The 25084-nt window shown below is 36.4% G+C and overlaps 1 protein-coding gene across 1 annotated transcript in view; it reads right to left on the bottom strand.

Annotated features, from left to right (window-relative positions):
* EYS (eyes shut homolog) overlaps positions 1-25084 on the bottom strand; it is an 863631-nt gene that overhangs the window by 672615 nt on the left and 165932 nt on the right. The window contains exons 8-10 of the mRNA XM_064650232.1: positions 14477-14581; positions 14073-14212; positions 6542-6708 (exon numbers count right to left, since the gene is read on the bottom strand). Of these exons, the coding sequence (XP_064506302.1) occupies positions 6542-6708; positions 14073-14212; positions 14477-14581 (412 nt within the window). The remainder of the gene's footprint in view (positions 1-6541; positions 6709-14072; positions 14213-14476; positions 14582-25084) is intronic.

Here is a 25084-nt window from a genome sequence, read left to right as displayed (position 1 = left end):
TTGCTCTGGACACAAAAGCAGCATAAAACTGCTGTATCATTAGCAACAAAAGTCGCAATTGCTATCTAACTGAAAAAAAAGAGCATCTGTAGAATTTTATAGAAATTGTTCAGGATTTTTTTCCCAAAATGTTGGATGAGATATAAATTATTAAAGACTGGAGATGACTTTCTCATGTTTCTCTTTCTGCCTTTTTTTCATTTTAATGTGTGAATGAAAACAAATCTGGACTATCTCATAGCTAACCCATATCTTGTAGAATTAGAAAATCCATTGTACTTGGCAATATATTCTTTGATTGATCCTTTCCTTATCATGTACAGAGGTCTCCTCACACAGGAGGAGATAATTTTACAGTAATCTTACATCATCTTAGTCCACAGAGATGCTATCTAGATGATGGAAAGAACTAACATGTTAAGGAAGCCTTGGTTATAGCAATTTTCTCTATTGATTCATCTGGCAGAAAGAGTATTTTTTCCTTTATTTTTAACAGAAGGGATTGTTCATGTGGCTGTTTGCTTCTGTCCTGGTTTATTATCTCTGCATTTTTTATAGTAGACATATGGAAACTAAATCACTAGCTGTGAGCCCTGGAGTATAGCTAACGGACACCAACTGCTAATGGGCTTTTAGTCCATGGACCAAAAGAGAGCTTGCTTGAAGTAATCCCTCCATATCTCATCTAGAGTGGTCATGAGAGACTGAAAAAAGTTATTAAAATTATCAATGACTCAAAACAATTTGAGGGAGGGGAGTGGGAGGGGAGTGGAGGGGGCAAATCAGGTCAAGGTGGAATGGTGCTCTACCCTCATGCCCCACCTCCTTGAGAGCCTTTAGTGCACCTGTCAGCCACTGACACACCTCAAACCCCATACCACACCCCCTGGAGCCCCTAACCCAGATCCCAAATGGCTGGCAGATCAAAAGCCCCACCTGGGGGGGTTGGCCACAGGAGTCCGTAGTAAGTAAAACCCACACCACAAGACCTCCTCATGGTCATGGTCCCATTTCCTTGGATTTGTAGTAGCTAGTTCTACATTGGGTCTAAGGCGGTAGCTATAATTCTCTCTCTTGCTCACTCTCTCTTTTTCTTCACTTCTTCTTCTCCTAATTCCCTTTTCCTTGATTTGGTTGACTTAAACTTGGATGGGTTGGAATTTACTAAGTCAATGCTTTGTGAAATATTTGCTTTAAACTTTTGCCAAGTTCCCTTATTTTCTAAAGTTTGGCAGTAAAAGTGTGTTATTTTGACCTCCTGGAAACATTGTCGTGTTTTTCCCATGTATGGCCCCAAGGTCTAAAAGAACTGAAGTCCACTTTAATAAATCTGTTGGATGGGTTTTGGGACCTTATATCTTTTTGACATAAAACTCTTTTGATGAGCTTGTGAGGTAAGCCTTGGGTCTTCAGCACCGCTGTCTTTGCTTTGCAGATCCATTGCTACTGCAGTACCTACTCAAGTAGGTATAGCTGCTGTATTCTCTCTTCCAGCCTAAACTTCTTAGCAAAGGAGAAATCTTCCCCTCCTCATCAGAGCTTCATTTGATTGTGTTTCTCATTTTTTAAAGGAGTGCAGTTCAAAAAAATCTTTTCATACATTTACTTTACTGTGCACAGGAAGTTGGGAGAAGACACAACTGGGACAGGTGACCCAAATGGACAAAAGGGATATTCCATATCATACATCGTCCTGCTCGGCATGTAAAGCCGGGAGGAAGAAGGAAGAAGTGGGGGACATTTGGAAGGATGGAGTTTGTCTTCCCAAGTAACCATTATGTGTGAGAGGGCCCTGCTTTCCTGGAGACTGCCAAACACCTGCCTGCCCATGGGAAGCAGTGAAGTAATTCCTTATTTTGCTTTGCTTGCATGCATGGCTTTTGCTTTGCCTATTAAACTGTCTTAAACTCAACTCATGATTTTTCTAGCTTTTACCCTTCTGATTCTCTCCTTCAGCCTGCTGGTGGGGGAGTGAGTGAGCAGCTGTGTGGTGCTTGGCTGCTGGTGGGGGTTAAATCATGACATTTACAGCAAAATGTAAATTTCAACTTATATAAAATTTCATTATGCATAAACATTAAAAGTACATGCACTTTAACACTTTTGCCCTTATCAGAGGGCTGACCTGCCTGTGCACTGACACCTCAGTGCAGTGCCTCAGCCTTGTAATGGCCTGGGCTAGGTGTCACTGGTTTAACTCCTGTGCTGGAGCCAATGGCTACTGCCCCTCCTGCTCCAGCTTCAGCCTCTCTGGCATGTGTGTAGGACACTTCCCAGCAAAAACCAGGAGATGCTAATGACACCCCCCCCCATCCTCTTTCTTAAAGAGGACTAAAATGTCAACCTTACAAACTGGGAGAACATTGAAAGGATGAGCATGGTCCCAGAGAAAAGCAAGATATGAAAAATTTTGTATTAATATTAATGGGAATAACAGTACTTTCTTAGCTTCACATATGTACTCTTTCACCCATAGCAAAATTTTGAGTGTAACAGATCCTAGGAGGGAAAACAAGTACCTCAATGCTTTTGCTACAAACATGGATTTTGGTAGTGGGTAGCAAACACTAGCCACAGTGACCTTATTGTGGATTGCTGTGCTCCCACACATCACGCAGACAATTGTATGTTTCTACTCCACTGCCTAAATCTAGATAATGTTGCACAATAATTTGATATGCCTGTAAAATAAATGTTAAATGGAGATGCAGATATGTCAGGCATGGAATTTAGTCTAAGAAGGAATGTTTTACTGAAGTGCTTATGGTTATTTAGTTTCACTTTTAATTTTTATATGTATCTGCATTCTCTGCAGAAAAGCTGTTGTATAACTTATTGCAGAGATATTCCCTAAGAAATTGCGACATATATTCACCTACATTTTGGAGCTGTAGCAAAGGGAAGAAGAGTATTTCTCCTCTTTTTCTAGTGGAAGAAGCTTATTATTGCTACAGAAAACCGTGTATATCACAGTACTAAGTTTATATGACCCTGCCAACTAGGTCCTGCAGTCAAATTGCATATATCATATATAATGAATAAAGTCAAAAAGGGAAAATTAGATACCAAAAGTAATCTAATCAAACAGCTCATTCATTCAACTGGAAGAAACTGGAAAAAGTCAAAGACGAATAAAACAATAAAAGCTTTAAATTTTGTGATATTCAGAAGTTATCTAAATTATGTTTTCTTTCACAATCTTACTGGCATCATGCAAAGAAATGTTTCATTTCTAAAGCATTTTACTCTACAATGTGCCACTTTACTCTTTCCTACTGAGATTAATTCAATTTTAAATTGTATGCGCTGATATTTATATACTGAATACTGAAGAATGAGTTGGCAATTCAAGTTTTACCAAATCTAATTCCTTAATGGTAAGTTTTCCAGCATAAAAAGTCATTAAATGCTGATCTCAGAGTTGTAGCTATTGACTAAAATGTATTTTTAAAATATATCAGTTCATCATGACCTTTTAGACAGTGGTAAATCCTCCAATACAGCTGTTAGATTAATACAAGTCATAATCTAACAGTTCTCAGTCCTTCTTTCTGGCCTTTCCTGGGGTTATAAGTGTAGGATTTCATCTGAACAGACTGGACTGAAGAAACAAGAAACAGGACATGTAATGGAAACTACCCAGAGTTTTAAATTCTGTGTTTTCCCTTTGTTGCTCCTTTTCACTACATAAACTACAGTAAAATATCTATTAGTATTATCTTATTTCAGTTAGCATCTTAGTTGTCCAAAATGTAATGTTGACAAGGGATAAATGTACAGGGGTGAAGAAAACAGAGTAATAAATCCCCCCCTTGGATTTCAAAACAGGAGGATATACTCCCTGAAGATTTCTTTCTCTTTAAGTATTCATTAAATGCTCGTCATTGAGCCATATTAACTCAGTTCTCTCTTTCTTCTCCTACACAGAAAGTAATGAAACATACAGGTTTTTCGAAAGTAAAATCTAAATGTTTTGATTTTAATGTAGCAACACTGTCTATTTACTGAAGTAAAGAATCTTATTCATCTTTTTTTTTTTTTTTCAGGTATATATGACCGAAGGTCAAGGGATTCCTTTGCTATGTGGATGCAATTAGCCTATTTCATGGTATGTGCCAGCTACACCATCAAACCAGTGGCAGAAGCAGTAATTCTTTGGAGAAGTTATCATTTTAAAAACATGCTGATTAACTTACTTTATGATATCTCAAACAGCACAGACTCAGCAGGAAGTGCAACAATTCATTAGAATTAATTAGAGGTTTTGTGCTTCTGTGATTGAGGCCACTTTATTTGTAAGAGAAGTCTCACTAAACCAAAGGAGTAAAATTCCTACGACTTCTCGCTGTGATTATATGGCTCTTAATATATAGCCTTACTGAGAATTACAGCCTATCATAGTTTTAAAGTCCCCCTCCTTCCCTCAGAGCAATTCCTTCTCCTGATCTCTAAGGAATTTCTCTGCAAATATATGTATAGAAATGCATATATATATATATTTATATATATATAAATATACATGTATGTGACACTACTGTCTGGAAGAGTAATTTCAAAATGGCATAAGAGAAAGAATATGCCAAGATAAGGACACAGAAAGTTAGAATAATTACTTTCAAATGCGAAACCTGACCACCTGCAAAATGTGAGACCTTAAAAGAGGGGAATGTTCTTGAAGCTAAGCTGGATATTTTCCATGCTTTCCTCATGTTAGCATTACTATATCAAGGTACCACTCGAACAATACATTATGACTGAAGTTTAAAAATTAGTTTTGAATTTAACATTTCTTAACTATGAGAAAGATCTAGAGTCTTATACTAATTTTATGTTAATAAAAAACTAATACATAACATTTTGGCATACCTTTATCTTCTGCACTTAAGTTAGGTTTTGAATGACTGTAATAATTTTAAAAATGGATCTCTGTTGGTTTTTTAATGGCAATTACAATCTAATTCTCCATATATTCTACTGACAGTTTTCTTATGTCTTTCTGAAAATACTTTGCATCAAATACAGCTCTTATTTATGAAAAATGATACCATTTTAGGATAGAAATTCAAATTGCAAGTCTTTAAAAAAGGATAGGTGACTACAGTAGTTATGTTCAGCATTTCCTTTTGTATTCTTTTGGTTTTAATGGTGTATTGCAAAGGTGAAATTATTGTTGTTTCACTTGCTTACAATAACTTGGGAAATACCATTATTTTTAAGGGAGGCATAGTTTAGTCCTCTAAAAACATGGTTCACTGCAATTAGGAAATGACCATGCTCTTTCATCAAAGCAGGTATTATACATGCTTTATCTTGACAAAATAACCAATTGTGTTCTTGTGGGGTCAGGTTCTCCACTAACAAAACTGACCATCTAGGATTTGGATCTTAATGGTATGTGTTCTTGTTCCTTAGATAAAATGACTGAACTGTCAAATGATTTGTCTTTTAAAGACTAAAAAAGTAAGAAGCAAGTGTTTTCTGTCAGTAAACTGAGTCTGGGTTAACAAGCTAAAATCAAAGTTTCTTTTTTACCAAAATCTTCAGACCTACTAATTTCTCAGTAAATGCTGGTGGATTTTTTAAGGTAAACATGGCTTTGTACTTCTATCAGAATTATTTTCCTGATATAGACTGGAAAAACACAGATTTATCAGCCAAATAAAGAATATGGTCCAGTTATTTGATACAAGAGTTGATTGCAAGCTGGGAAAAAGGAAGGATTCTGTGACAAAAATTCCTTTTAACTCTGCTATACTCAGAATTATATACTAATCTGTGTTTTTGTGCTTATTTGGTGATTTCAGTTATTTTTACAGGAGATACTATAAAATTAGCGATGGAGTGGAAGAAATTTTTAATTCTTTTTATTTTAATGTTTTACACTATTGCAATCTTTCCTAGATAGAAACTCTAAAGCATATTAATTACAGTGCTTCTAAGTCTAGGACATAGCATAGAATTAAAGCCTTGCGAAATACATTCACACGTATTATGGAGTGATTTTCATTATTCTAAATTTTTAGAGGAAATATAAATAATTCAAGTCTGATAAGAACTGCTGAACTCTGCTTATTGAAGAAAACCTTTTCCATTTATTTTTTCACCATACTTTGTAAAATCTCATTTTCAAATATCTACAGCACATTACAGCTCACTAAGGAAAACACATACTTTATGGTTTTGTCAATACCTAAAATGATAATAAATTATAATTCAAATTTTAATAGGAAAAGTCACTGTATGTCCCAGTCCAGGCTCATAAAGTGTTTGCCATTTACTAAAATAGATTATTTGTTTATCTGAGATTTTGCATAGTTGGTTTAACTGTTACCAGCAAAGAGGAATATCTGTGAGTCCTTCCTGTGCAATACTTTGTGCTACATAGTGTTACTGAAGGCACATCCCTATTGAAAGCTAGTATTATGGTATTTTATAATATGAAAATAATATTACTGCATTAGCAACTCCTTTTGTAATTCTTTTGAAAGGAAAAATATTTTCAGATGGCATAAACTTCTTTATGAAGGCATCACGTTAGTACCTGTATTTATTAATTCCATCTTCACATGTGGCTCCATGTTGGCACTGGTTTACCTCACACTCATTAATATTCTCTAGGCATGTTTTTCCTGTCCATCCAAGAACACAGACACAGTGAGGTCTCTGGTTTTCTTCATCGTAGAAGCAACTACCTCCATTTGCACATACCTGAAGATGAAAATTACAAACACATTGCGTGGCCAGGTTTTGATAGTGAGAGGGCTACAGAGGTGGTTTCTCTGAGAAGCTGCCAGAAGCTTTCCCCATGTGTGACAGAGACAATGCCAGCTGGCTCCAGGATGGACCTGCTGCTGGCCAAGGTTGAGCCCATCAGTGACAGTGGTAGTGCCTCTGTGATAACGTATTTAAGAAGGAAAAAAAGTTATTGCACAGATGTAACTGCAGCCAAAGGGAGCAGTGAGAATAGGTGAGAAATACAACTATGCAGACATCATGGTCAGGGAAGAAGGAGGGGGAAGAGGTGCTTCAGGTGCCAGAGCTGAGTTTCCCCTGCAGCCCGTGGTGAAGGCCGCAGTGAATCAGCCTGTCCCCCTGGAGACTACAGAGGTCCACGGTGGAGCAGAGATCTGTCTGCAGCCTGTGGAAGAGACCCATGCCTGATCAGGTAGATGCCCAAAAGAAGGCTGTAAGCCTGTGGGACATAGTAGGTTGAGCAGCTGGAATAGGTTTGCTGGCAGCACTTTTAACCCCGTGGGAGAGCCACACTGGAGCAGTCTGTTTCTGAAGGATTACACACTGTGGAAGGGACCTAAACTGGAGCAGTTCAGGAGGAACTGCAGCCCGTGGGAAGGACTCACATTGGAGAAGTTTGTGGAAGACTTCCATGGGAAAGACCCCACCCTGGACCAGGGGAAGGACTTCTCTCCCTGAGGAGAGCGGCAGAAACAACATGTGATGAACTGGCTGTAACCTCTATTCCAAATATCCCTGCACTGCTGTGGGGGAGAGGTGGTAGAAACTTAAACCCAGTCTATTGGATCTGGCTGAGATGGAGTTCATTTCCCCCATAACAACCCTCAAAGCTGTGTTTTGCATTGGTATCTAGAAGGATGTTGATAACACACCAGTGTTTTGGCTACTGCTGAGCAGGGCTGGCACAGCATCAGCACTGTCTCTCAACATTCCCCACCACCCCATCCAGGGACTGGGGGTGGGTAAGGTCCTGGGAGGGGACCCAACTAGGACAGCTGACCCAAATTAACCAAAGGGATATTCCATATTATTTGATGTCAGCTCAGATATAAAAGCTACGGAACGGAGGGAGAAGTGGGAACATTTGTTATTTACAAAGTTTGCCTTCTGGAGCAACTGCTATGTGTGCTGAAGCCTTGCTTCCTGGGAAGTGGCAGAACATTGCTTGCTGATGGGAAGTAGAAAATAAGCCTATTTTTTTTCCCTTTGCTTGTATGAGCACAAACTTCCACTTTTGCTTTGGTAAACTGCCTTATCGCAGCCTACAATGACGTGGAGTTGTTCTACATCTTATTTTCTCTCTCATGTCCTGCTGGGAAGGAAAGTGATAGAGTGGCTCTTTTCCAAAGAGTTTAATTGAATAAGCAGTTGGTAATAAATATGGTTATTTAATCTTTTTATGTTGTAATATTAAAAAAACACATCTCCAAGAAACTAAAACACTAAATGTTATTAAATCAATGTATCGGTTTATCATTTAGTCGGGAAGATGTATTTATTATTTAATTTAACAGTATCACTTTCATAACTGCCTTTAAATTCTGCCTGTTTCAGGACGGATGATAGTGAACTAGCCTGTTATTTTTTCCATTGAAAAAGTAGAGCAATTGTTCCTGTGCTTAAAATCTGTATAAAACTTCACTAAATTTGTGGCTATTAGGAAAAAAAAGACTGAATTTTTTTCACGTTAATTATAATGCTGATTCACAATCTATCCTTGAATGTTTATATATATATATACATATATATTTTACATCTATGCTCTGGGAGGATCAGCAGCTTCTTTCTTTTCAATCTGCAGATTGAGAGATTGGTAAACTTAAGACTGGAACTGCCTTTTTCCTTTTTGTTTTTAATTGCTAATATTACTTACTAAACCAATAAGTAACCTGTATTCTTCAAAAACTACAGAAAGTTTTAAGTCTGAATGAATTCTCCTTTCCTCATTTTAGTTTTAGGTTCCCTTTTTATTTCCATGAAAATTTTGTCAGTGTGAAGATGGATAACAACATTTTCATTTCAAAGCACTTAAGACCCCTCCTTATAACCAATTGGTTTCTAAAGAAAATTGTATCTAGAAGATGAGCTAATCCAGTAGTACTTCAGTTTGATTGAATCTGAATTTCTTTATAATGTCATTAAGATTTGTAATAATAACAGTTCTTGACAGAAATATTATAATATTCTTTTGCTTTTTATTAAGTTTTAAATTGTCCTTAAAATGAAAAGATTTTTGTTATGCTCTCAGTACTGAATTTTACACTTACCTTGGGATTCTTATTCAATATGGAAACTTCTTGAAGAAAAGCACAGCTCAACATAAATGCAAAAACTACTTTTATGTGTATGGTTTGGGAAATGTTCTCTTCCTTTTTGTTTCATTTTTATGTGTTTTCTAATTTCTTTACTTAAACATTTTTGTTGGATTTTGTCCTAAGGCTTACTATTTTCTCAAAGCTCAAATAGGTCAAAAGGTCAAATAAGCTTATACTCAAGAAAACCATCCAGAAAAAACTTAGACAATTAAGACAAATATTTCAATATCACCACATTATATTTGTTATATTCTTATGTTGTTTTTATACTCTGAAGAAAGGTGTTACCCTTTAAGATGCTAGTGCAATCTAAAACACTTTTAAATTGCAACGAAAGCTATGGAATGTATTTTTAGCATCAAATCTAGTTAGCAGTTTTTTCTATCAGAGAGAGAATTAATTTTAGAGCAGAAATAAATATCAATTCAAATTTTGAAAACTCTGAGTTAGTATCTTTAAGGATTTAATAAGAAATCAGGGCTAAATATATTTATTAATCTATTACTAAAGTCAAACTGAATACCTCTGCATTGCGGTTTTCTAAGCTTCAAACTTACATTGTGGTTTTTTTTGTTTCTTCTTTGTACAAGAAATACTTTTGAGTGGAAATAAATAGACAAATGGAGTTTTGGAAAGAGCAGCTTCTTCCCATCAACTGACTTTTCCTTTTTCCCCAAGTAAATCTTCCCAGTAGTTATGATTAATACAAATCTTATGATTCAACAGACCATAAACAGGTCTGTTCTGGTCAGTCTACTCTGGGCAGTCTGACCATCATTCTTCTGTCTATGGCAAGTACTTTAAAACAAATCTTCCTCATTATATAGTCTTGATAAACTGTAAGAATCACTTCCTTCTAATATCAATCAGGAGATGTTGTTAGAGATAGGAAAGATAATTAGTCCCTACATGGTTATTTTATTCTTCTCCTATCTCCATTTTGCAGGAAGTGAATGATATGCCTGTTTCTCCTCTAAATATCATCTGTTGTCCACTGATTGAGATAAGACTGTCGTTTCTTGAACACCTCCAGGGATGGTGACTCTACCACTTCCCTGGACAGTCTATTCCAGTGTTTAACAACCCTTTCCAGAAAGAAATTCTTTCTGATGTTCAACCTGAACTTCCCCTGGCACAGCTTGACATATCTAAGGCTATGTCCTCTTGTCCTATCACTTGTTGCCTGGGAGAAGAGGCCGACCCCCACCTGGCTACAGCCTCCTTTCAGACAGTTGCATAGAGTGATAAGGTCTCCCCTGAAACTCTTTTTCTCCAGGCTAAACAAACACAGCTCCCTCAGCTGATCCTTATAGGGTTTACTCTCTAGACCCTTCATCAGCTCCGTTGCCTTTCTCTGGACACACTCCAGCACCTCAATGTCTTTCTTGAAGAGTGGTCCAGAACATCTTAGAATGCTTCCATATCTGTGATTGTTTGAATCACAGGTGGACTTTTAAAGTGTATAGTCTATCTGTGGTGAAGTTCCTCTCACTGGAGGTTTTCAAGATATGACTGTTAATCTCACTCATTTTTCCATGAAAGGTTGGACTTTTAGATCCCTTCCAACCTGGGCCGTTCTGTCGTTCTATGATTCTATTAGCTAGGCCTAGCATGTTGCACTCCAACTGTTTGTTATTACGAGTGCTCTTATCAGTTCTCTATGAGCTCCTGTTAAAAAAATTACTGGAATCTGTAGCATGCATCTTATATTCAAATAGGACATTTTCTTTATTCCTTTTCATGGCTACCTGAGCACATTACAGAAGAAAAGGTGTGTTATAGACTAGGAAATCAGGGAATTTTCCTTCCCCCTGCCCCACTCCAAGGGAAAGAAACGGAGTGAGCGGGGGGGAAGGGAGGTTATTAGCATTACTAAAGATGTAGCCAGCCTGAGTTGATGGCCCATTTAGAGAAAGAAAAGAAGGGGGCAAGGAGGCAGGAAAGGGTGAAGCCCTGGCCGGGAAGGTGAGAGGAGGGGTTTGGGGGTGGCTAGCTCGGGGTGCAGACAGGCAGTTGGTTTGGGGAGGGGGACTGGAGGTCTAGCTGCCTTTTGGTTGTTAATCCTGGGGAGTTCGACCTTTTGTGCTGTTGGCTTCGACCTGCCTGACTGTCCCGCCCGCTGGAGCTGCTGTGCTTCATCGGAGAGTTTTGCTTGCCCACGGGAGAGGAGAAAGAGTTTTGGAGACATCACCGCCTGAGACTGCAGTGAGACTTTGCCACTCAAGACAGCGGTGAGTTCCCGTGGGAGTGGGCAGCCTGTTTTCCTTTTTGTCCCCACGGAGACGAGGACCCCCCATCTCCTCGGCTTCCCCACGCGGCCCGGGACCACCCCCTCGGTCCCCCTCTTCCCGCGGGTGATTGCTGGAGCCCACTGCGCCCCTGCCGACCACAACCAGGTACTGCAGGTCCTACAACTCCAGCGGCCCAACAGCGCCCCCTGCCGACCACGACTAGGTACTGCAGGTCCTACACCTTCCAGCGGCCCAACAGCGCCCCCTGCCGACCACAACCAGGTACTGCAGGTCCTACAGCTCCAGCGGCCCAACAGCGCCCCCTGCCGACCACAACCAGGTACTGCAGGTCCTACAGCTTCAGCGATCCAACAGCGCCCCCTGCCGACCACAACCAGGTACTGCAGGCCCTGCAGCTCCAGCGGCCCAACAGCGCCCCCTGCCGACCACAACCAGGTACTGCAGGTCCTACAGCTCCAGCGGCCCAACAGCGCCCCCTGCAGACCGCAATTAGGACCGTGTTAAAGGACAGAGGAGTACTCTTTTAGGCTTGTTGTTGTGGTTGTTGTTGCTGGTGTTGTTTTGTTTTGTGTTACTTTTTTTTCTTCTTCTTTCTTTTTGCTAACATTCATATATTTCTTAATAAAGGGTTGTTATTTCTCCTGTTGTTTTCCACATTTTCCTCGAGTAAAGCCCCTTAATCTGACACTACAATTGCAGAGAGAGAGGAGTTTGGTCTACCTCACAACTCATCCTCTTTAGCAAACAGTCTAGTCTCTTCAGACTGAGACAAGGTGTTATAATACAAAGTGGCTAAATTTCGTCTTACGGGATGTAATTAATTTAGAGAGAACAACATTTTGATTTATTTAGAAGTTCTTCACAATTCTCGGTGCAGGGGAGGCAGGCTGTATCCTGATTACGAAGTTAAGATCAGATTTTGATATTTAATAGAAGATATTCTCTGTCTTAAGGTATTTATGTGTTGTTGTTTTTTTTACATAAATTATAATTAAAATAATATAAAAAACAACTGTAATGTATTGAATGTTGTGCTGGGAAAGAAAAACCCAAACTCCAATGCATTAATACCATTATATATTTATATAGCGATAAAAGAGACCCAATTAATGAAATTTTTTTTTGTTCATTAAGAAAATATTAAAAACAGTGGCATCCTTTTAAGTCTGTTGTGCTGAATACACAGAGGCTAAGCAGTTCAGCATATCTAAGATATCAGTGGAAATGGAAAAGAAATGAAAGGATGCAAAATATATACTTACTTTCCAGCCACAAAAAATAAATTAAGAATTAAATGCTGGATAATTCAATTTATTGAATAATAGAAATGTTTAATTTCAAATGATTGCTTCAAAAAATGCTTAAAAAAAGTATAAAAATATTTATTTGTTTGAATATGGCCTTTATTTTTTCCAATAAGCAAATGATACTACTTTAATGACCTGTAAGCTATGAAAACAAGTAAAACTCAAGTATATAATTCCATAATTTTAGTTTCTATTCCCTTTTGTATTAGAAAATCTACTAATTATTCACATTAAATTATTCACATTATGCCCAAATTAAACATCTCATACAGTGAGTGTATATTGTTATATATAAAAAGTTACTTTTTTTCCCACATGACATTTATGATAGTCTATGAAATGTTTGTATGAATAAATTAACTATGTCTGAGGCTTTTAAGCAAATACTACAGTAAAATGTTTTACTAGCTCCCATCAGCATCCTTGGCACACCATCACTTTCCATACTAACTACCCATAATGATTATTGCATCATTATGATACTGTGCCATGTACAATATATTTGCACTCAGTATGACACTCTAAATCATACAAATGTTAAAATTTACCAGATGCTGAACAATTAAAGTATAAACCTTTGAGCCAATGGGTATTTCAGTGTTATATTTCATATTCAGTTATAAGTGTGTACCCATGGACTTCAAGGTGACATAAATATTGATTGTTCTTTGTAAACACATTGCCTACTCTGCATAGTATATTTTTATGGTGCATATACTTCAATAAAATAATTGATAAAGCCTTTAAAACACTCATTATCATGTTTGTGTAGCTGTTGGAAAAGGCTATATAGCATTGTGTACATAGCTTTTAAAACAACTATCATAATAAAAAATGCAACAGTATTTCAGTTTAACCCATATCAAAGTCTCATAAACTCAAAGATCTGGGCCTGTACTGTAAGTGTTGAAGAGTAAACGAAAAGGAGAATTTTGATTTTTTTTTTTCTAACTGCATTTCATCTCTCATTAAAGTGCAATTAGTCTAGCTTTTCTGTTTTCAATTATGGTCTTTATTTTTGGTTTTAATGGAAATAAAACTTTTGTTGCTCTTTCTGCGCATTGCTGTACCATCAGCCTTCTCTCTAGTAACTTTTAAACACATCAAACATTGCAAAGAAATTTCACCTAAAGTTCCTGCCAGTTTCATATCATAACAGCAGGAAGTAGGGGACAGAAGAGACATCAGTGAGTAAACCTATAAAGAACAAGAAAGGCAGAGCTCAGACATCAAACGTTTTGTTGGACAGTGACCAGACTAGTCACAACCTGCACTTTTAGATGCACAGTTTACACAAGAAAAAGGAATATTAGCATGAGAATATATCAAGAATGAGTACTGTGTTTAGAAAACCATGGGAAGTGAGGCTTCATCAGCTCACTGCTCTTAGAATAACTTGTTTGATTTCCCAAAAACTCGGGGGGGAATATATCACTTTATCCTACCTCTGTGTTTCCAATACATGGTGATAAACATGTGTAATTAAATCCATGAGATTTATCCATACACAGTGCTCCTGGGGCACAGCTTATATTGTTGAAAAGGCAGGCATCAATATCGAGTTCACATCTTTCACCTTCAAAACCTGCACCAGAAAGAGAATGTTTAATCACACTTCGTTCAGAATATTGACATTATGTCTGTTCAGGGTGTTAGCAGTTAACACCACTCTACTAGAGTAATTTGGCAGTTTTATTTCCTAAACAAAAAGTGTAATTCTTCATAAAAATGTTCGCTGTATTCATGGAGATACATTGCCACTTTTATGTTGGTATTTCTTAAACATAAATATTTGGATGACATTTTATTTGTTCTGTTTAGAAAATAAAATAAATTTCCAATGACTCACCTACAGGGCAAGTGCACTGAAAATGATCTTCATAGGCAATACATGTTCCTCCATTTTCACATAAATTGGAACCACATTTATCAATTTGCACCTCACAGAATTCTCCTGAGATTGAAAAAAAAAGTCCTAAAAAAGTTAATAATTAATATCACACTCTTAAAGAAATATCATGTCATATTAGTCCTATCAATAGAATAACTTGCTTTAAATAAGTTCTCTAGAATATTGGTTAGAATTTAAAGATCTTCTGTAAGACTCTTTTCTCTCCACTTATATATATATATGTAAATAAATCTCAATGTCATAAAAAGGAGATTAAAAAAATACTTTTCAGCATTTAAAACAATTTTAGAATGCATCCAAATGGGGATACAGAGCTGAAGAGGAAGGATTTTCACTGGAAATAATTAACTGAAATGGAGGTAATACCTTTGTCTTTTTCTGCTTTTTCCTGCTGCATGAGTCAAACCTGATCTCTACTCAAGACTTTTGAATCTATCATGTACATATTTTATATTTCATTATGTCTTTTCTGAGCTCTGTTTTGGCTAGTCCACATTTATCTGAGGTAACTTTTAGCGTCATTCCACTAAGCAATTATTTGCTTACTTAGCTGAAAACTGCTTTTAGATCAGCAGGCAGAAATAACTGATCTTGTAACTGGACAGTTCTAAAAAAAATGTACTGAAGAGAAATATATCTCTGGAAATGTGATACCAATCAATAAGGAAGACCATCAGCTTTACCATTACTTTTGGAGAACAAGTAGATTTGACAAAACCAAAGCACCTTAACTTTCTCTTATTTTTGGTACTGAAAACAATTTAATGAATTCTCTCTATAGGTTCTTGAGGAGGTGTTTGTTTGTTTGTTTGTTTTATTTTATTTTTTTTTGTTATTGGTGTGCTATTGTTTATTTCTCCCTGATTTTAATTTTATTTTTAATTTACTATTTCTACAGCAGGAGTTCAGCATTTTACTTTTTTTTTTTTCAATTTTAGAAAATATAAAGAATAGAGAAATGAAAAGTGAAACAATCTTCACTTATGAGAAAACTAGAAGGAGGTGCAGGAGTTTTAAGATGTTTCAAGGAGGAAAACTTCAGAAAATACAGTAAGTGTAGATTACTGATGTTTTTACTGCCAACTTGTGTTACTTCACTCCATGGTTTAATCAGAAAACATGGAAGAGCTGCACAGAAAAATGTTCAGGAGGAATGTACAAGAAATTTGGATAATTTCTTAAATCAGACAATGTGTTTTATAAAATATTGAGTCAGAAGTTAGTATTTTAGTTGAAATTCTTCATATGTCAAAAGAAAAAGGAAATAATTTTACTTCCCATAATGAAATTGTTTTAAAATTTTTAATCAGCTCTCCTTTTGATCTAAAGCTAGGAACATCAGGAGAACATACGTTGATAGTATAAAATTTGGTAAGAAAATGTCTCTTCAGCAAAGTATTTTTGCCAGTTTTATTCATTTTACTCCATTCCTGATATAAACCACTTAAGCTTTGAGTAACACATAATCTATCTTTTAATATGCCAAACTAAGACCTAAGGACTGCTTTTTATGGACTTCTATAAATGTAAACAGGAATATGCTGTGATTTGTTTTTTCAGAAATCTCTATTTTGGACCAACAGGTGCTGAACCACACAAGCAATCTCATGTATTTACAGAGAGGTTGACCAGCATGCTATAGAGATTTCCAATGTTTAATTTGTCCTTTTACCCCTCTGTCAAAAATATCCCACTAATAAAATATCTCAAATTTTCAAGAACCAAAAGTATAATTTACTGTAATTTATACAGCTTACTCAGTTAAAATTTGTTAAAGTGTATTACTACAGTAAAGTGTAAATAATAGAGAAAATAGGAAAATAGAAAACTATATACTTTCTGCTCTTTATTATTATTATAATATGTAATAATACACAGGAAACTATGGGCAACTTGCCTTTATAAGACTCTCATTTGCTCTGTTTGTATTGACACTAATGGTAGCTTAAAGTATGTGTATCTCAGAGGAGATTCCATCATGATTAATACTTTTAGAAAGCCATTTTCTGTAATAATGGTTGGCAAAAAGGCATGCTAAAACATAAATAGATATTTTGATTACAAAATCAACTGAATGTATTGAGGAAGTTTCTGTCTCCTAGGAAATTGTTAAGTTTGTTTTTTCTTTTTTTTTTTTTTTCTTTCTTAATGAGGTCTGGAAGGCAAAATTGGAAGGAAAAAAAGACTGGGAATAAACTTTGACTCAATACGTATTTTGGATCCATTTTACCATGTTTATGCATGAGGATGGAATTGTCTTGTCCAAGAAAGCCTTATGAATAAATATTAGTGCAATCAAACAGGCTTTAAAAATTACTTTGTTATAAATCTGAAATTCTTACAAAGGCCGTATCCTTTAAGCAAACTTTATGACTTTTGCCTGCCACAATGAGGTCAAAAAAATCTAGTAACTCCAAACTGTTATAAAATTTATTGGAATCTGAATACTGCTGAGAAATGCATAATTTATGGTATTAAAATCTGATTAAGTGATAAATGGATATCAGGAGAGGTCTCCACAGTAATCCACTTAGCTTTTAATGCCTAATTATCACTTCATAGTGAGTAAGGGCTGAGTAATTGAGAAATGCAGTACTTAGAGAACTCAAACAATATTTTTGTGCACAATTAAACTTTTTATTCTTCTATCAGGAATAAGGTCAGCAAGCACAAGGAACAAAGATAAAAATAAATTATGTAACATTAAAGGGAGGGAAAATTATAGGATTTTACTATTGTACTGTTTATTTTTATAAATGACCCTATGCATTTTATACCTAAGCATGTGTTCTTAGAAGTCAAATTGTTTAATTGTTTTCCTTGTCTTTCCTTTTGCTACCAATATACTTAGAGGAAACTTTCTTGTCCTCCCTGATTATTGCTACTTTAATTTCAGCTTTAGCTTTTCTAACTTCATCCATGCACACACAAGTAGTGTCTCTATGTTTCTCTCAGGCAGCTTCCAACTTCCACTTTCTATGTACCATGGGATGAGACATTTAACTACATTAGCACACTAAACTTGAAAGAATATACCTGGCTTCTCATCTGTGTTTGTGAGGTAGGAATCCATGATGCACTAAAGCAACTACATAGCTATGAAGTTGGAACCCAGATAAATTAGAATACTGTCCCAGTTTAAAGAGACTAGAGTGTTTTGCTAGGGAGGATGAGTTAGGAGGTAGACCAAACTCTTCTCTCTCAGCAACTGTAAGTCCAAGATTAAGAGGCTCCAATCGAAGAAGTATGGAAAAAGGAAGAAATAACAACCCTTTATTAAAGGATATATGTATATTGGCAAAAACAGTAACTACACACAAAAACAACTAAGCAATAATCCTGTACCCAGAAAGTCCCCTTCAAAAAGGAAACAGTCTGATACTTCTCTGTCCTCTAGCGCGATTCTAATCACAGAGCACTGTTGGATCATTGGAAGAGCAGAGCCTGCAGTGCTTGGTGTTGGTCGGCAGGGGGCGCTGTTGGGCTCTGGCAGTCACTGCATGGGGGCCCTGGATCACGGGAGAAGCCCAAATGGAAATCTCCCCCCTCACCAAGGAGGGGAAGGGCAAGAAAGGGGAAAGAAAGGCAGTTTCTTTCCCACTAAACTCACACTGTCTGCAGCTGGCTGTAGACAGGACTCCCCCTTTGTTCGTTGGTGAGCACAAACTCTATGATGAAATCTGAGCACGTTCAGCTGGTTACAGAGCAGACTGTAGACAAACCGAAGCCAGAGAACAGACAGATGACCAGGTTGAGAGCAAAATGGCCTCCGAGCTTTTTTGACACACCTTGCCCCCATTAAGGCACAAAGTGAAGTGTTCACTGTTTCTAAGGAGAGGAGAAAAACTCCTCCCCCATCCCTGCAGTTTTTCAGATGGGCTATTAGCTGGGAATGCAGGTCTGCCAGCTAGTTCTTTTGTATAGTTAATTACCCCTTCCCCCTCCTCGTTCAACCTCCTTCTCTGACAGTGGGACAGGGGAAAGGAAAATTTCTGCTTGGATTTTTAGAACAAGTAAACCTATGACACATACTTATGTCTGTACCTGTTTATAAACTTACCATTTTGTTTAAATAAATAACCATAAATGACCCAATACAGGTAAAATTCACCTAAGAATTCTAAAGAGACTAAAATATGGCATTGCTGAAGCAGCGATAGTTGAGTGAGCAATCTTTTAAATGGACTTTGGGATCAGAAAAAGGAAGGGTGGCAAATGCAATACAAATTCTGAAGGGAAATATGAGGGGTTTGTTCCCTGTAGCCCTGCAAAACAATATTGACACTTCTTGCAATAGACCATAAGCTTTTCATTAACTTTGCAAGAACTGAGGCTCATCAGACTTGATCTGTATTTCCTGCAGTGATGTTTTACTTGGCTTAACTGAGACAGCAGCTTTTTCTTCTGATTTGCTTTACTTTTTTTACCTTTGCATGGAATAACCATAGTTTTATATAGGCTGCAGTAACAAGTAGTCATTCCATGTAGGATGATGTTTACTACTCTAATGCAATGCTGTATAGAAATACAGGGTTGGAAAGAGACCTTGAGAGGTGGAGACATAGGATGTGATGTGAGGAACACCGCATGGAATGATCAGAGGTGGGGCATAGGTCTGGCACGGGAGACTCCATGACTACAAACAACTTACCAGTGCTCAGTTAAAGAAAGCAGACCAGGAGCTGGACAAAACTGGTCTTAGGGGTAACAAAAACCCCAAAGAAATGGTATTTAATATACTTTAGAACCACCATAAAAAGTAAATTCAGATACAAAATAGAGCTGCAGTCCAATGAAGAAAAAGTGTAAATGGACATATAGAAATGGCCTCAAGTGGATCCTAGAGAGATGAAGAAGAAACCACTAGTCACATTCCCTCCTTTGAAGGACTATAGATTCTTCTAACACTGCCCTCACCACTGTGAAACCACTGACCTTAAGATCTGGAGGGGGAGAGAAAAGGGTGAGTATAATGTCAGAAAAGGGACAGAAACTAAAAATTCTGTTAGTCTCAATTTAAACTGAATTTTTACTCATTTTCTCATTTCTAATCTAGTGATTAGATTTGATCTGATAATGGTTATAATTTTAATATTTCAGAAACATTATCAATACATTTTTGGCTTTACATGTATATAAGGTGTACTTCTCCCTTTTGCATAACCAAGATTTTGAGCATAACAGAATCATCTAGAATTGTATGTACCAGTAAGTCTGACTTTATCAAATAACCTCCTGAAGGTTCTTATAAAGAATGTAACTTGCTCTTGCCTTCCATATTGCACAGTGTGGAAAAGCTAGCACTTCTAATGAGTGTTTCATTTTTAACATTTTAAGCTCTAAATCAGAATTTTCATTCCTTAGGACTTTAGATAGCCTAACTCTAGCACTTGTCATTGCTAGAGATATTTTTAGTTTTATGTGATCTGCTTTAGTCTATTTTGCTCTTCTATTCTCAATTTAAAATTATCACTTTTTTTTTCAGAAACTATTTAAGTGTGCTAATAAAGCGTATATGAAGGTGATCTACACTGAGCCCTTCTTATTCACTATTTCATATGGCAACAAGCTTATCAAAGTATATTACATGATCTTACACTTCTGTTCAGTACACAAGTACTGGATTGTATCATAATTATTTTTTTTAATTATTTGTCTCTAAAATTAAAGCAATTTTAGCAAGCTACAACTTATGACTTTTTTTTTTTTTTTGACTTTTTTTTTTCCTTGTCTCTGAATGAAGTCATGTTAAAACACCCAATTAGACTCATAGACCCATTAGTTTTCAACCATTTAAACCAAGAAGCTATTGATTCTTTGGCAGAGCATGGGCAGTTAAGGTTCCCTTTCTGAAATATGGGTCTTCACATCCATGCTATTGCATTTAAGGTCATGAAAAACTCCACTTTTGTAGTATGATTTTTCTCATCCTGAACTCTGTGTCTAAAAATGACACATGATTGGAGCCCTCTAAAATTCTCTCTAAAATTCTTTCCACATATCCTAAAGAAAGTACAGAGTGACAAGTCTGGTACAGACATTGAAAGTACTTAAAAATTACCAATGTTTTACTTTGCTTCCTGGAACTTTACATTTATTTATTTTGAAAGACATTGAATCCACTTACAGTTATATTTATCGAAACCACTAGAGGTTGGAAGATAGGTTTTCATGGATTCTGAATATTTCCTCATTTTCCTTTGGAGTTGTGTAGAACTGCACAGTAGATGTATTCTCAGAGAAGTCTAGGTATAGTAATAAAACTCGGTGTTTTTCAAAATAAGGTAATTTCAGTGAATGAGAAAAGAATAAAAAATAGCAGAAATAAAGAACTGATCTGACAATTCACACAGGTGGGTGTTAAAAGCTCTGCTTAAGTCAGACAGCTGAGCAATCAAGTTTAAATTACTTGTTTTGACATTAGAAAAAACTGCCTTTTATAAACTAATTATTATAAATATTTAAATGAAGATTTATTAAAGATCAATATGTGTGGCTTTTCAGTCTTCTTAGAACAAAATATATATTTATGCTGATAAAAATGTTGTTCTTGAATCTATCTACACCTAAATATAAAAAAATGAACATGTAATTCGTCTCATTGGTGAAGACATTTTTGCTATAGATGGGTTGAAGAAGCTTAAAACTGGACAACCTTCACTGAATATAGATGAAATCTAGACAACTTGTTTAGACTAAATTATTAAATTTAGATTTCTAAATACATCATACTGAAATAGCTCATTCATTGACTATCACTACCCTATCCCAATATTTAATTTTAAAAAAAAAAGAAAGATACAGTCTTCTGAAATGGCAACTGGCATCGGAATATACGTGTTTATCCACAGTGGTATTTGAAAAATAATCTAAAAATATTATTTTTGTCTGAATTTTCAGATTTAATTATAATTTTTCAGCTATTTTACTTCCAAAATTCCTTGTATCTTCTTTTTAGGATGGTGTTTCACAAATCCCTGTGAAGGAGAGTTAATCTTCTGAGAGGGAGGTAAACCCAAGAAAAAAATGCAATACTAATAATTTTCTAATGACACAGTTTTTCTAATTAACATCTAAGGGGGGATAGTTTCTATTAGCTCATGAAAAACAAGAGTTTGCTTGGGTTGGAGAGAATAGTTCCAAGACTGGAACTCATTATTTATTAAATCAGATTAAATTTTTATTAGGTGTAAGCTATTAGGTACATTTACACCATATAGTGGACCGATGTTCTAGAAAGCTGTTTCTCTTCTTAAGAAAGCAACATAACCTTTTCAATGTAGAGACAGACATGTCTCAATAGGTGAAAGCAGCCAAAATCAAACACATGTGTTCACTAACTGCTGTCCCAACTTCATATACTAAGGGTATTCAGACTTCAATATGATCATTTTCCAGTTCAAGTGAACATTAATATTTTTATTCTCAAATTTTACTAGCTAGCATAATTTATTTACATGGAGCTGAATTTAAAGCTTTTTGAAAACATTAAAAACACTTGTTCTGGCCACAGTCAGTTTATGGCTTAGCCCTGTTAACTACTACTGCATGAATTGCAAACATGGGCAGATATTCTTAAATGTTAAATACGCAGTTAAAATTTTACCTTCTCCTGGTTTAGAAAGAAATTAATCATTGAAGGCCACTTGGGAATAGTCCTTCCTGAAAGTTCCTCTGCAACTGGTTTTTAAGCACAGTCTTTTAGATGAGTTACTTTTTACAGAATGTCTTTAAATTTGTTTGAGGTGTATTTTAATAACCTTGGCTCTTAAGTGAACTCATTATTCTGGAACATTAAATTTGACTTTCGACCACAGATTATCTGTCTTTTCCCTTACCCACTTTAGGGATTTAGGGGAAATCTGTTCTTAAAGATTCATCTCTTTGCAAAGTCTTTTGTAGACCTCCTTTTAAAAAAGTCTCTTATCCTCTGGCGAGGGTTCTGTTGGTTAGTTTTGTTATCATCAAAGTGCCTGTAATTTCTCACTAAAAAAGTCTGGTTCATATAAAAAACCACTACAGAATACTAGAAGAATATACAAAACAATTTTCAAGCCCGGAACTGAGAAATTTCCTCTAGCTTGATTCCTTTTCACTCTTTTAAACTCTTCCTTGTGTGAAGGGAGTCAATAATCATATGTGAAATATGAAGAAGTACCAGGCAACCACTCAAGACACTCACAGAGAGAGGGAAAATTCCAGAAAGAGCATCTTACCTGGCCTGGATAAACAGCACCCTACTTGCAGGTTCCTCTGCTATCTGGAAGAGTCTTGAACATTGCACTTGTGTTTTAGAGAGGTGGTGGGGTTTTTTAGGTTTTATAAAAATTCCTAGGCAAATTGACTCTAATTATTTAGACACAAGAATTCTGGATTGAGAATGAGATGTGTTATAAGCCTAGGGTAAAGGTAAATGTCAGTGTACTGAGGCATCAGCCCAAATTTGGGTGAGTGACACAAAGACTGATCATGGGATAATACAACAGATTGGGTTGGAAGAGACCTTTAAAGATCATTTAGTTCAACCCTCCTCTAATGAGCAGGGACATCTTTAGCTCAGATTGCTCAGAGCCCAGTCCAATTTGTCCTTGAATATTTCTAGAGACGGAGCATGTACCACATCTCTTGGCAACCTGGTCCAGTGTTTCACAACTCCCATTATGAGATATTTTTCCCTCTATCTAGTATAAATCTATCCTCTTTTAGTTTAAAGCCATTACCCCTTCTCTTATTGCTACAGATTCTAGTAAAAAGTTCCCCTCCAGTTTTCTCCTCTGCATCTGCTTCAACAGATCCATGTCTTTCCTGTGCTGAGGGCTATAGGGCTGGATGCAGTACTCTAAATGATGTAAGTTCTAATATTTAATGTTCTTATCTGTAATGTTCTGATCTGAAAAGTAAACTAAATCTCACACACTGAGTTTATACTGAAGTGGTGGCAAATACTGAGGAAAAAGGTATAAAACAAACAGATCCAAAGAAGTCAAGTATTTTGAAGGAGCGTGTTTAAAGTGAGATATGTCTCAGTAAATAGAAAGTGAAGCAAGTATATTTCAGAAAAAGTAAACTTCAGCTACTCAGAGTCCCAGAGTGAAAACCAAAGTATAGAAGTTGTTACTGAATGTAAGTTTCCAATGTAACACAGGTTAAAAAAAAAAAAAAAAAATAATTGGTCTTACAGTGCCTAAGAATACTGCTTATGTGACAAGAAAATATACATCAATAAGAGACATCATTTACACAAATGAAACCATGCTTTAAGTCTGCAACATTGCGGTATTTTATATCATATTTCAACGGAACAGTTTTGGAGACTTTTTTTAATAGAACAACTACTGAACGCAAAGGTTGAGAAATGGCATAAGAAAGCCTAGAATATTTAGTTCATGTATAATAACATAATTAAGTTAATAACATAATTTAGTTCATGTATATAACATAATTCCAGATTCAGTGGAGATACAGTAGACTATGTCAGCTAATGATGTTGTACATTGTGTCTGAAAAAAAAGTAAGCAATATATGGCTAAGCCTGATTATTCATACTTAAGAGAGGAAAGTGGATGTTCAGAGCTAAAAGATGTCAGACTAAGGTCTTTTAAAGAAGTAAAACAGAGCTTCAAAAATCAGCTGTGTCGTGAAAGCAGTCACTAGATCTACACAATAGTCTTATTTATCTCTCCAATACATTTTATGTTTTTAAACATGCTATATTTACATCTACACTACACATCTTAAGTGTATCTATTGCAGAAGAAATTCTACCTGAAAGTCAGCGCGGTTTCAGAGCCAACCGGAGTACCACAGACATGGTATTTGTCCTCAGACAACTGCAAGAGAAGTGTAGGGAACAGAACAAAGGTATGTAACCTTTGTCCACCTCACCAAGGCTTTCGATACTGTGAGCAGAAAAGGTCTGTGGCAGATTTTGGAACGTTTAGGTTGTCTCCCTAAATTCCTTAAAATGATCATCTCACTCCATGAGGATCAGCACGGCCGAGTCAGATATGGCAGTGCACTTTCTGAGCCCTTTCTAATAACTTATGGTGTGAAACAAGGCTGCGTTCTTGCTCCAACCCTTTTCACAGTCTTTTTCAGCATGATGCTCTTTGGGCTGGAAGTCAGCTTAAAGAAGACAGAGGTTCTCTGTCAACCTGCACCTTAGGAAGTCTTCCATCATCCCCATATCACCATTGGCCAATCAGAGCTCAAATCAGTCCAGCAGCTTAATTACTTAGGTAGCCTCATCTCCTCGGATGGTAAGATTGATGGGGAGATAGACAACAGGTTAGCAAAGGCATATAGTGCTTTCAGAAAACTCCATAAAAGAGTATGGCATAATAAACACTTGAAGAAAAGTACCAAGATCAGTGTTTACAGAGCCATAGTGCTGTCTACTCTCTTATATGGTTCTGAATCATGGGTCGTCTACCGCCACCACCTGCGTCTCCTAGAACGCTTCCATCAACGCTGCCTCCGAACAATCCTAAACATCCACTGGTCAGATTAGGTAACCAATACATCTGTTCTAGAACAAGCAGCAAT

This window comes from Pseudopipra pipra, chromosome 3 (assembly GCF_036250125.1).
Source record: "Pseudopipra pipra isolate bDixPip1 chromosome 3, bDixPip1.hap1, whole genome shotgun sequence".
Classification (NCBI taxonomy): Eukaryota; Metazoa; Chordata; class Aves; order Passeriformes; family Pipridae; genus Pseudopipra; species Pseudopipra pipra.
Note: the sequence above shows the minus strand (reverse complement) of the source record. Positions and strands in the feature narration are given on the sequence as shown.